The 13,790-nt window shown below is 35.1% G+C and overlaps 2 protein-coding genes across 2 annotated transcripts; both read left to right on the forward strand.

Moving 5' to 3' along the window:
• The first annotated feature begins 7,853 nt into the window (after nucleotides 1–7,853).
• LOC130014840 (uncharacterized) lies at nucleotides 7,854–9,644 on the forward strand. Its single transcript, XM_056103791.1, has 3 exons — nucleotides 7,854–8,679; nucleotides 8,770–9,216; nucleotides 9,307–9,644. The coding sequence occupies exons 1-3, from the start codon at nucleotides 7,854–7,856 to the stop codon at nucleotides 9,642–9,644; spliced, it is 1,611 nt and encodes a 536-aa protein (XP_055959766.1).
• Nucleotides 9,645–12,429: 2,785 nt separating this feature from the next.
• Nucleotides 12,430–13,472, forward strand: LOC126657080 (proline-rich receptor-like protein kinase PERK12). The gene is made up of 3 exons (XM_050351703.2): nucleotides 12,430–12,617; nucleotides 12,698–12,790; nucleotides 12,867–13,472. The coding sequence occupies exons 1-3, from the start codon at nucleotides 12,540–12,542 to the stop codon at nucleotides 13,470–13,472; spliced, it is 777 nt and encodes a 258-aa protein (XP_050207660.1). The 5' UTR covers nucleotides 12,430–12,539.
• The last annotated feature ends 318 nt before the right edge of the window (nucleotides 13,473–13,790 follow it).

A 13,790-nucleotide genomic window follows, 5' to 3' on the forward strand; every position in this document is an offset into this window, starting at 1 on the left:
TTTCTGCAGGTACATTATTTTAAATGTTATAAGTTGGTTATGTGTAAGGCTAGCTACGTTTTGGTACAATCATACCCATACTCTAGTGCCGGTGACGATTCATGAAAATGGGTCGTGACAGTGAAGAACCTTTTGCAACCAATCTAGCTTTTTATTTTTCAATCAAACCATCAAGATCCATTTTTATTTTAAAAACCAATTACAGCCAATGGGTTTTGCGCCGGGAGGCAAATCGACTAAAACCCAAGTATTATTTTAATTAATTGAATCAATTTCAGTTTTAATAGCTTCTTTCCAAAAAAAACAGACCTAGAAGAAGAAATCGCATTATTATGAGTTAATGGTTCATTATCAACCAAATACGTATTAAAATCATTTCCAAAAGAATTTTCAATTCTTTGTCTCTTGCTACGTCTTAACTCCTCAATAGAGTTGACTGTTATATTTTCAATTTTATTTTCATTCACAGTTGGCATATGATAAATTGACTCAGTCTTTAGTGGATACACATTCTTAAAAAATTCAGCATTTTTAGTTTCAATAATTTTATTGCAATCAAGTACATCACTTTTCAATACAAAGAATCTATATGCAGCATTATATTCGGCATACCCAATAAACATACAAAGAGGTCTTTGAACCTATTTTTCTTTTTTAGGGTCAGACAACATTACTGTAGCTAGACACCCCAACACTTTTAAATATTTCAAGTTGGGTCTATATCATTTCCACAGTTTATAAGGTGTTCTACCAGTTTTCTTATAGGGTATTATGTTCTGTATATAAAAGGCTGATAAAATTGCTTCACCCCGCAAGTTATCACTAGCAGAAGAACTAACAAGTAGTGCGTTCATCATTTCTTTTAGGGTTCTATTTTTTTCTTTCTACTACACCATTAGATAAGGGGAATATTGAGGGGTTACTTCATGTATTATTACTTCCTTTTAACAATATTCATTAAATGCTATGTATTCACTTTCTTTATCAAATCTAATTGTTTTTATCTTTTTATTAAGTTGGTTTTCAACTTCAGTCTTATAAATTAAAAACATATCAAATGCGCCATCTTTATTTCTTAGCAAATAAACTCTAGCATACCTAGAATAATCATCAATCTAAAGGTCACATAATATTTTTTTACCACCTCTAGTCGTGGTTTATTTTCGGTCTCCTAAATCAGTGTGAATTAAACTAAGTAATTCAGATTCTCTAACAACAGAATGGAAGGTTTACTTAGTTGATTTTGTTTCAGCACATATTTAACATTTATCCAGATTCGTTTTATTCATTTCAGAAATTATACTAATTGATTGCATTTTCTTAATATAACTAGCATTCAAATGTCCTAATCTAGCATGCCAAACATCAATAGAGTCAATCACGTAAGTAGAAGAAGATGCAGTCACTTTTATCACTTCAGTAACATTCAATATAGACCCTGATTACAGTAACCCTTCCTCACAAAGACATTATTTTTTGTCATTACAAACTGATCATATTCAAATGACACTTTTGTTGGAAAATATTAAACATGGATGTTAAAATGACATAATTATTTGTCATTTTAATGTTTAATTTTGAGATGGACCTACTATCCGAAAGTATCGGATCTTGGTGGTTTTGTATTCTCTACCGTGAGTAGATAAAAACCGTATATTATATGCTCAAAATAGTTCAAAGGGTGAATGAGAATTGATGCTCAAAAGTCACACCTTGAAAAATGAATTTGAAAAGAAAATTATGCATTCCCACATTGGTTGGGAAACTTCACTTGATGTAGTTTATATTGAATTATTCATTAGCTTGGTTACAAGCTAGTGAGCCTAAGGGCTCACAATTCAATCAACCAACTTCAATGGACAATGGGTGTGCGCTCGATCAATGCACGCGAATGCAACGATAAAACTTGCCTTGTGTAAGTTTTGTTTTACATTTTTAATTTTCTTTTTAAATTACATAACACCTGTTGTTTTATTTTTTTAACTTATCAATTTAAGTTTTGTAACTTGCTATTTAAAATTTGCAATTTAAATTTTGTAACATGTCTCCTTTATTATACAATAAAAGAGATGCATGTTATGGAATTTTGATGGCTATATAAAGCTATCAATTCCAATGCAAAAGAAGATCCAAAAAAAAAAAGTTTTAATTTTCCTCTCCAAAATTTTCATTCTTTGTGATAGAGTTCGGACGATAATTCTGGTTCGTTGAGAACAACGCTTCGGTGTTGTTGTATTTCGTTTTATCCTGGGAAACAGTTGCAATTCACATACAGTGAGGGCAAATATGTTTTAAGGAAAGCGTGTGATACACGTGACTCGATTCGATTTAGTTACATTTTATATTTTCAATTGAATTTACTATTTTTATTTATTGTTTATATTATCAATAAATTATTATTTCTGTCTGCGTATTATTTTGCCTAACAATTTTACCTCCACCTTTTCTCATTAGTGCGATAGACACTAAATTAGCTCGAATGTTTGGCACGTGAAGCACTTCATTCAAGGCCAATGTCTTTCCTGATGTGAGCTTGAGAAGAACCTTTCCTTTTCACAAAAAAATGTCAAACTTATACGTCTTGTGTCAATTATAGCCAAACCTTTAAAAATCACCAAATTTAGGCAAAACTTATATGTTTTGTTTCTTTTTCAGCCATTTTTGAATCGAACCGGAATTATTGCCCCCATGTCATCAATGTTACTTCCAACTCAGCAAAATTAGCTGACATGACACATCACAAACCACTAAACCAACTTAATCAAAGCAAATAGTAAACAAAGCAAAACTAGATCCAATTAAATCAAATCAATTATTAATTGATTACTAAAATTCATATTTTAATTATCTCAATATTATAAATTCAAAAAAAAATCACCGCCACACTCTTTTGACCTCACTGTCTTTTTTCAACTCCGACGTATATTTAAAATAATTAATATTTCCTAATTAATGAATTAATATACGAAAAATTTTAATTAATTTTATTCACTTTAAATAATTTTCAAAAAAATCATGTTTTAATTAAAAATTATTGTTTCGAAAATCCGTTTATCTTTCTCTGTAAGACTTGCTACCACTACCAAATACCGACCGCCGGAGGAGGAGTGCTTCTCTTCCGAGAAGGAGAGATCGCTCCTTCTCGGGGGAGAGAATGAGCAGATCTGTGCTCCTTCTCAGGCGAGAGAAGAAGCACAAATATTCTCTTCTCTCTGCGACGGAGCAAAGCATATCTGCACCTTCTCGTTCGAGGAGGAGCATTCCTCCTCCAGCGGTCGGTGTTCATTGGCTGTAGTGGGTCTAGGTGGCGGCGGGTTTCGGTGGTAGCGGGTTCGTCACGAGGAAAACGAACATATATTTGAAAAAATAAATTTTTTATTAAAAAATTATTTTTAAAAAATTATTTAAATTTAATAAAACTAATTAAATTTTTACGTATATTAATTCATTAATTAAGAAATATTAATTATTTTAAATATACGTTGGAGTCGGAAAAAAGACGGCGAAGTCGAAAGAGTATAACGGTGAATTTGTCTTTTTGAATTTATAATATTAAAATAATTAAAATATGAATTTTAGTAATTAATCAATAATTGATTTGATTTAGTTGGATTTGGTTTTACTTGGTTTACTATTTGTTTTGATTAAATTGGGTTAGTGGTCTGGGATGTGCCATGTCAGCTAATTTTACTGAGTTGAAAGTGGCATGGATGACATGAGGATAATAATTCTAGTTCGATTTAAAAATTACGGAAAAAGAACAATACATATAAGATTTGGCAGATTTTGAGAATTTTTAAAAATTTATTTGTAACTGAAATAACATGTACTCACTCCGTTCCGTTTAAAAAGTCTCATATTCCATTTTGGGATGTCCCAATTAAAATGTCTCATTACTATTTTTAGAATGTTTTTCCTATGAATACTATATTTTACCCTTTTTTTAGTTATCTTAAAAGAGTTTTATGGAAAATTTCACTATTATTAATAGGGACAAAACATGAAAAAACATAAAAAGACAAGGATAATTAATGTTTTTTTAATCTGTGTGTAAAGTCAAATGGGACTTCTAAAATGGAACAGAGAGAGTATAGGTTTAACATTTTTTTGGGTGAATAACTTTAATTTTTATATAAATTTAATTTGGATTTTTATGGGACGGGGGCTATTTAACAGACTCAAAAAATGCAGTTGGCCTTTACTCATTAATAGGTAACGGAATTAGTTGGAAGAAATTCGATACAGTCCTAACAATCCGCATATCATTTATTGAAGGTGGAAGAATTTCGATAGTTGGCATAATTCATTGACTGAACTTTATTTGTGGAGGTGAGGTTTTAACCCTTTTATGAGTTGACACCACCAAAGCTTTCCAATATTTTTTTAAAGATAAATATGTTAAGATAATTATTTAAAAAAAAAAAATCAACTGTTTTGAAATATTTAAAATATGAAATAGATCCAACAGTCAATTTTACTTTAGTCAATTTTACTTTAGTTACAATAAAATTCAAAAATAGTGAACGAACACTATTTACACTCCAATATTTCTATTTTTAATTTTTCTATTCTAAAATTATTTTAATGAATGGACCACAATATCAATTTGTTGAAATTTGAGAATTGAAGCACAAACAGACACTAGTCCGACTTGATCAAATTAAAATCTATTTTTTTTTTGAGAATATTAAAATCTATTTAAACAACCAACTAAAATCATCAAAAACACAGTAAATTATACTCCCTCCGTCCCGTTTAAGAAGGGACATATTCTATTTTTATTTGTCCCATCTAAAAAGGTCATATCGTGTTTTCTGTGCCAATTTATATTGAACTTCCACTTTTATCCCTTTAGTTATTTCAATATGCATTAAATGTAACTCAATTTACAATACATTTATTCTATTATTAAAAAAAATCATACTAATTAATAGGGGTAAACATGACAAAATAAAATATTGTCTTATTTTATTAATATTTGTACAAAATTCATTTATCCCTTCTTAAACGGGACGGAGGGAGTACTAAAAAACAAACAAATCTCAATATAAAACAATTTATTGAACAAATTAAAATAAATTAAAAAAACAGAAACACTAAAGTAAAGTAAAATAATGACTTTCGATCTAATGTTGTGATGAACCAAAATTGAGACCAAAAAAATAGAAGATTTAACTCATTTTAAGGTTTCTAAACTTTATGATTTTAATTTATCTAGTTCTTGAATTTTTCTATGGTCTTATCTGGTCCTTAAATTTTATATTATTAGTTTATCTGATCTTTAAACTTCCATTTGATCTTATCAGATCCCTAAATGTTGATTTTTTTGCTTTCTCAGGTCCTTAAACGGATGAAAAGATAAATTAAAAAATATAAAATTTAGAGACCAATTAAGATTAAATAGAAATTTAGAAACCAAATAAATTAAAACAGTAAAATTTAAGGATCAAATAAGATTAATTAATAAAAATTTAGGGACCAAATAAATTAAAAAAGTAAAGTTCAAGACTTTAAAATGGGTTAATCCGAAATAGAAAGATAAAAAAGAGAGAGAAAAGCTAAAGTGTTGGTCTTGTGAGCTATCCAAGAGGATCACCAAGCTTCCCAGTTGCCATTAGCTTAATTAGTCGCAACAAAAAAGTTTATAATAAGTCATTTGATAAACTTGGTGCATCAAATTAGTTTATGACATGTTAATTTCATTTGATGAAATCATAAAATTCAAGTATACTGATAACTTTTTTTATTTATTTTCTGGTTAATTAATTTTACTAGGATTCGAATCCAAAATCTTATAATCCTTAAATAATTAAAACAAACGGTGATAAAAAAAATTTATTTTCATATCAAATTTGTAGATTTGACAATATATACCGTTATAATGTCTAAGGGTATTCAATCAATTGGTTAAAAGATTTAGCCGATCAATTTTGATCGATTAAACGCATTAGTTGATTTAATCGGCCTATTTCAATTAACTTTGGTCATATATTTTGGTCATTTTAGTTCGATTACTGTTAATTATTTTAAAAATAAACTAAATTAACTGTATATTTTATATTTATTTGTAATTATTATTTTTATATTTTTATCAGTTAATTAAAGTAACCTACTAATTCAGTTTGTTTGATTTTACTTTCTTAAATTTTGGTGATTTTCAATTAAAATTGATAGATTGGTCCAGGACAGAACCAGTACTTTAAGCTGAGGTGCAATCTCTCCCCGAAGTTATTTATTTTTTCAAAATGCTCTTTCAATTTTTCAAAAAAATTTGGGTATTAAATTTTTATTTTTGTACAATGAGTCCCCTAATTCTTTTGTACAGTCTAGCCTACCATTTTATAATTTCTAGTTCCCCCCTTTTGTTCGGTCGACTCGTGACTTAAATGTTTAGCTTAATTAATTCAGTTTTAATTGCATCGATTGATGTTTAACCGGATTTTTTCCCAAATAATTTCTCCATAAAAAAGTAATTCTCAAATAGTGCATGCTGCTTGAATCCGCAAGTCATACTTGCGGATTCAAGCAACAATCCCCTTAATTAACATTAAGGGGATAATTAACTGATTCTCACATGGGAATCAGTTTGACCCCTGACGAGTCAAGGGTCAAACTGATTCCCACATGGGAATCAGACTAAATGTATCTGCAAGTATGATTTGCGGATACATTTAGATAAATAGCACCCGGGTGTGCATTTTCAGCACACCCGGATGCCACAAGCCACACTATTGTGGTTATTTTTTTTTTAAACCCTTATTCAATTTTTCGATTTCAATTTACATCCTATAATTTACAAATATCGGAGTTAGGCGTTAACAACGGACAGCGTATCAGAACTAGGCGTTAACGACGAACAGCGTATCGGAGCTAGGCGTTAACAACGGATAGTGTATTATTGCTTGTGGACTATAAGAGGTTAGTAAATATTTTATTTTATTTATTTTATTTTATTTTAATTTAAATATAAATTGTTAATTAGATGTTAATAATTAATTTCAATTGATATTTTTAGAGTATTTATTATAACTGTGAATATTAAATTTAGAAATTAGTCAAATAATAAAAAAAATTAATTTTTTTAGTATTTTAGTTTAATGTTTAGAAAATCCTAATTGTGAAAATTATTGATTTATTATATAGTATTTGTAATGTAAAATGGTAAGTATTATCATTATTAAATAAAATTCTAGAATCAAGTATAATTTAAAAAAATGGTATGATTTAAAGAAATTAGTATAATGGATAATAATAAAAATTAATTACATTTTAGTAAAATGTTAGGGATTAGTAATTTTTAGAAGAATATTTCTATTTTATTTAACTTTTAGAAATATTAAAAAATTATAATTGTTAAAAGTAAAATTATTTTTATATTGTTAGTAAAATATTAGAAATAATTGTTATAATTATTTAGTGCTAGTAAAATGTGATTAAAAGATGCTTTGTATTTGAAATGGTTATCATAATTTATGGACAAATATTAAATATAGATAATTAATTTTTTGTTAAAAAATGTGTAGTAATGTTGACACTCAATGTATTCTTTCTGATATGGTTCGATGGGCAAATTGTAAACTCCCCCCGTGGAGTAGAATATCACGGTGGTTGTCGAGTGGAGATGCCACTCAGTGAACGAATGAATTTCGATGAATTGGTTAACATTTGTAAAAGAGCAGTTTGTAGCGGACCGAACTCTACTAACTCAGAAGTGGAGATTACACAAATTTTATTCAGACTGCCTAAATTTGTAAGGGGTGAAGTAGATTCGTACGCACTCTTTTTAGTGCAGGACAATAACCATTTATTTTGGAATACTAACCGAATCTATGAGATGTCCGAATCTACGAATTATGAAGTTCTACGTTGAGTACCGGATTTTGGATGGAACTGAAATTTTGCTGGATAATTTGGAGTTAAGCGATTCGAGTGAGTCAGAGTGGGACAGTGAGTCAGTAAGGAGCAGTGACAAAGATGAAGACGAACACTTTTATGAGAGCGACGAAGATGATGCAGGAGCCATCGACGCCGAGTTAGGAATGGCCAATTCGGGAGAACAAACTCAGTACCAGTCGCAGCTCCCTGAACACGTTAGTCGTGTAAATGTTGACGATTTCGTAGTTGACTTGAATGAGGGTGAGACCCCGAATTTTACTTGGCAGCCTGGAATGGAGTTTCAAACGGGGATGACCTTCAAAAGTTGCGATGCTGTTCAGACCCGTGCAACCGCTTATTCAATCGCTATGGGGAAGGAGCACCAGTTTCATCGGACTACCCCCAAGACAATCGTGTTTTTTTGCCGACACAACGAAATCTGCGGATGGTGGTTGCGAGCAACCAAGCTACAGGCAAATCATACATGGACCCTGACAAAATATATAGGGCCACACACGTGCGATCATTTTATGACAGGTCGCGACCATCGAAACTTTAAGTCTAGTCAAATCGTAGAATTTATTAAGGACCTGGTGTTGGAACAACGCGACATTCGCATCAAGACGCTGATGGCTGGTATTTGGGAAAGATTTTCTGTAATGCCTACCTATAAAAGAACTTGGTTAGCTAAGGAGAAGGCAATATGCAGCGCCTACGGAAACTGGAAGGACTCTTTCGCCAAAGTTTGTAGCTTCATGGCCAATGTGAAGGTCACAAATCCCAGATCATTCTGGCATGCAGAAGGTACGTTTTTAAGTACAATCTGTATTTTATTTTGTCCATGCCAAGACAATTGGGTTTCGTCTCTAATTATGTTCAAATTCTATTAAACAGGCGATCCAATTTACACAAACCACTCGCAAAATCCCCGAGTGAGAATGTTTCGCAGAATGTTTTGGACCTTCTACCCGATGACAGCTGGATTTTCTTTTTTGAAACCGGTGCTATTCGTTGACGGGACTCATTTGTATGGAAAATACACAATGACCTTGTTGATCGCATCGGCGATAGATGGAAACAATCACATAATGCCACTTGCCTTTGCACTTGTCGAATCGGAGAGCGCAGCAAGCTATGAATATTTTTTGAGTCATCTCCGGGAGCATGTTATCAAGGAGAGAAAAGTGGCAATTATTTCGGATCGCGCTGGTGGAATAATAACTGTTTTGAAGCGTCCGGAGTGGGCAGGTGTTTCTCACATGTTTTGGATAACGCATTTAGCGAGTAATTTCAATACTCATTTCAAAGATAAGGATTTGAAAAAACTGGCAGAAAAAGCAGGTAAAATCATTGCGCTTCAATAATCTATGTTCGTATATTGCGATATTATGGAAAATTGAATTTTTTTATTAAATTTTTGGCGATGTACAGGACGGGCTTACCAGAAAAAAAAATTCACAAGGTATATGAAAATTATGAAGATCAAATCGCCTGATGGGTATAAATATTTGATGAATAAGGAAGTATTGAAGAAAAATCAGTGGGCAAGGGCGTATGACGTCAACGGACAACGTCACAATGCGATGACAACAAATTATGCTGAGTCTGTTAATGCGACGCTCAAGAATATCAGAAGGCTGCCTATCACCACAATGATTGAAGCTATTTTCCGTAAGCTTGTCGAAAAATACATTTTCCGTTGGAAATTTTATAAGTCATTGATCGACAAGGACATTGAGTACACGCCAATCTGCATCCAATTATTGTGAAAAGCAGGAGACAAGTCTCGTACTCATGTTGTCCAGCCGTATGACATGACCATAATGACGTGTGAAGTGGTGACTAAGAAGAATAATCATAATCAAGCCGGCGGAAATTTCCATACAGTAAACCTGCATAAAAAGAAATGCACGTGTGGTAAGTTTCAGCAGCTGAAGGTGCCTTGCTCTCATGCTATGGCGGTGTGCTTAAAGGAGAATCTGAACCCTCATGACTACATTGGGTCGCACTATCGGAACCAAAACGCAATCCAAGCTTGGAGTCACATTTTTCATTCATTACGTGACCGTGAGCGTTGGATAAAACCGAACGACCTCCTGTTTGTGCCAAATCTTGAATGGGCTAGAAAGAAGGGACGACCAGTCAATCAACGGTTTAGAAATGAAATGGATCAAACTTATAGAGAGGACCGTAGCCCAAATTTTTGTAGTAAATGTGGAAATAGGGGCCATAATGCCAGAACTTGCACTAATAGGATTAGAGATGCCTAAAATGATAATCTGCCATGTAATGTCATTATTTTCCTTTCATGTAATGTTCTTTTTTTTCCTTCATGCAATTTCACGATTTTCCCTTTATGTAATGTCATTAGTTTGTTGTTAACTTAATGTATTTATTTTTCTTAATGTAATGTCATTATTTTCAATAATCAGATTGTTTAAAATGAAGATCCCCTTTGTCAAATGTCTATGTAGTTAATGATATTAATTATGTCCATATTTTTTGCAGCAATGGCTGCCCCCGGTGGTCACTACCAGCCTGAGTACTTCCAGCCTGGACCTTTAAATGACGAACTTCTAACTCAACAATGCAATCACATATCGTCTTACACTTGGGATCACCCTGTAAGTAATGCTATTTTATTATTTCCATATTAATTTGGTAATGTGTTAAATGAAGCTCTGACTTTGTATACAATTTTTCTTTCAGGAGGACGTAAGTGTCCTAGGTTCGCGGACTAGTGCAGGGTTGCCCCCCTTTGGTTCGATAGATTCACGCATCCAGGAAGGAGTCCGCCGGACAGGGCTCTCTGATATCATCAGGATGCGACATTATCGGCTCGACATGTCCATTATCACAGCATTAGTGGAGAGGTGGAGGCTTGAGACGCATACATTCATGTTTCCATATGGGGAGTGCACGATCACTTTGCAGGATATAGCAATCCTTACTGGACTCCCCATTGATGGGACGGCTGTGACTGGAGACAGGGTGGACGACTGGCAGGATAGGGGTGTTGCCCTGTTAGGGAGACCGTTAGAGCTCTCTCACTCAGAGGGTACATCTTGGGTTGGGTCCAGGTGGCTGTATAGTGAGTTCGGCGATTTTACTAGTTTACCGGCCTATGCTACACCTGAACATGTTGAATGGGCGGTTAGGGCGTACCTATGGGCTGCTCTACAGACTTTGTGCTTCATAGACCTGAACAATGGTCATTTGGGTTTGAGAATTTTACCCCTTTTAGCAAATTTACATGATTTACGGACTATCAGCTGGGGATCTGCAGTTTTGGCCCATTTATACCACGAGATGTGCATTTCCACGCGGATGCACAAACGCCGACGTAACATAGGAGGTCCTCTGTGGATTGTACAACTATGGGCGTTCGAGCGACTGAGGCCACTTCGACCCCAACTGCTGACCCCAAGAATAGCAGAGGATCTACCTTTGGGTGACAGGTGCGTACTTACTAGTATTTATAATGTTTTTGTAAATCAATGTATTTATTCGTCAATGTATTTTTTAACAGGTGGGGCGGGCGTAGGGATCGTCGGGCAGTCCCGAGGCACAGCATCCATGCCGTGAGATTAATTTTGGATGGCCTGCGATATGAGGATGTAAGTTTTGTAGTTATTTCAGTTTAACTTTACATAATTAACCACATTTTGACAGTGTATTCAATTTTGTTGTCCAGATCCACTGGCAGCCATATTCTGACGATATTCTCAGCTCGATCCCTCGAGAGTACCTCGATGGGGCACATCTCTGGCGTGCGCGAGTCCCACTCATTTACTATAACATTGTGGAGTGGCACCAGCCAGACAGGGTGCTTCAGCAGTTCGGGCTAGTTCAGCCTATTCCGTTGCCCCCCTTGCAGACTGAGGAGCTTCACAACGTCCGCTACCGGGGTTCCGCGAGCTTCGCATATGAGATGGACTACTGGGTGCAACTTTGGAACAATAGAAACGCGTTTGTAGTTCAGGGCCGGAAGCTTCAGCACCCACCCCATTACCATTCCCAGTACATGGACTGGCATAGGCGTCGATGTCGGAGATGGATTACACTTCAGGGTGCAGAGGCTGGCACTAGTGTACGTATTTTGTAAATTAAAACTATTTATATTTCATTAATTTTTATTAATAATATTAGTGACGGTTTATTGTATATTGTCACAACGCGATTTGCAGGAGAGAACCCATATTACGGGGGAGGCCAGTTCGAGTGCCGCTCGCAGGATTAGGTTTGGTGCACGAAGTTCTCAGCTTGCTACCATAGAGGATCGCAGGGACGTCACACTTCCCCCTCCTGAGCCAGCCGACCGACCATACCAGCTACCTCCACTCCCTCCCTTCCAGGTCGATTTAAGCTCTATTAGAGGACGGCGTCGACAGCCACGCAGAATGCCTCCACAGCCTCGTCTAGAGCATGTGTACCCTATCCCAGAGCCATTATTTTTTCACACGGAGGTGGGGGGTACCTCAGACATACCGCAGGCGGACTATTGGGAAAGACAACATTACGGGTCAACCTCGGGGACGACACCCCAGGCATCATATCCACAGGTTTGAGACAATTTAATATACTATTTCACTTGATTAACTCGTATTTTATGCTCTTACGCTTAGTGCCACCCGATGTTATAGTTTCAGGTCCCGCCTGCGTCGATGCCGTATGTTGACTCATTTTTTGGAGATACGACCTTTACGACCACTCAGGATCCACCAGGGCCATCTGAGTCACAGGTTTGAGTTACTTTATTATTATTGTAGTTAATTTATAATTTACAATTTTAGTTTACAATTTAATAAGTTACGTTGTTCAGGTCCCGCCGGCGCCGATGCCGTATAGTGACTCATTTTTTAGACATACGACATTTGCCAACACTCAAGATCCTTCTGCGCCATCTGATTCACAGGTTCGACCTATTTTATTATATTTTTAATTTATAATCTTCTATTTCAGTTTATAAATCTAATCAATTCATTGTTCAGGTTCGCCAGCCGCCGATTCCGTCTTTCCATTCATATCCGGGAGAGATGGGATATACTCCACTAGGTACGCCGTCTCAGCCAGAGTCAGATCAGTCATGGCCTGCACCGCCGACGCATTCAGATGTCCCATGGCGTACGTCGATAGAGTCGGATTTCATTGAACAGTTGTTCTACTATCCCGCCGCACCTACTGTAGGACAGGCGCCATCGTCACATCAGGTACCACCTTCTGGGTCGCCTCAGGCTCAAGATCCTTCGCAGAAGTATTTCTCGACTACGGAGCCGTGGTGCTCCGGTGCAGATCTGTCTGCTGATCCGTTTTCCGGTGATCGGTTTCAGCATTTTACGCCTCCTGGTTTTACCATTTATCCGGACATCACCTCGCAAGATCTGCGAGACACTACTCCAGCTCCAGTTATTGAACAGCCGCACCAGCCTATAGACGAAGACAGTGACGATTCAGAAGACAACGACGATTCTGATAACAGTGACGAGGGTGACGGTGGCGACTATAACCCTGTGACTGATACCTCATGTCACCGACGCACTCAGCAGGGTTATGACATGAGAACCCGCATGCGGCGACCGGCTCGATATCGTGACTAGTTTTAGTACTTGTAAACAATTTTAAAATAATATTGTTATTTTAAATTATTACAAATGTTATAATTTGTATTTAATTTTTTAATGTTTAATATTTTTATCAATTTTAAATTAGTAGGTATTTGTTAAAATAGATTAATATATAAATTAATTTTTTTATTAATATATTGGGATTAATGATTGGGCACTAAATGCCCAATCATTAATCCCAATCACCAATCATTGGGAGACAAAATTATCTCCCAATGACTGGTGTCAGCCCTTAATCACTCGATTAAGGGTTAATCACCCTTAATCGAGTGATTAAGGGTTTCTGACTTG

The sequence above is a fragment of the Mercurialis annua genome, linkage group LG7 (genome assembly GCF_937616625.2).
Source record: "Mercurialis annua linkage group LG7, ddMerAnnu1.2, whole genome shotgun sequence".
Lineage (NCBI taxonomy): Eukaryota > Viridiplantae > Streptophyta > Magnoliopsida > Malpighiales > Euphorbiaceae > Mercurialis > Mercurialis annua.

Coding starts and splice junctions, on each gene's coding strand:
- LOC130014840 (XM_056103791.1), top strand. CDS start 7,854: ATGAAGTTCTACGTTGAGTACCGGATTTTGGATGGAACTGAAATTTTG. Junction 8,680..8,769: donor ATCATTCTGGCATGCAGAAG/GTACGTTTTTAA, acceptor TCTATTAAACAG/GCGATCCAATTTACACAAAC. Junction 9,217..9,306: donor AAAACTGGCAGAAAAAGCAG/GTAAAATCATTG, acceptor GGCGATGTACAG/GACGGGCTTACCAGAAAAAA.
- LOC126657080 (XM_050351703.2), top strand. CDS start 12,540: ATGCCGTATGTTGACTCATTTTTTGGAGATACGACCTTTACGACCACT. Junction 12,618..12,697: donor CAGGGCCATCTGAGTCACAG/GTTTGAGTTACT, acceptor TACGTTGTTCAG/GTCCCGCCGGCGCCGATGCC. Junction 12,791..12,866: donor CTGCGCCATCTGATTCACAG/GTTCGACCTATT, acceptor TTCATTGTTCAG/GTTCGCCAGCCGCCGATTCC.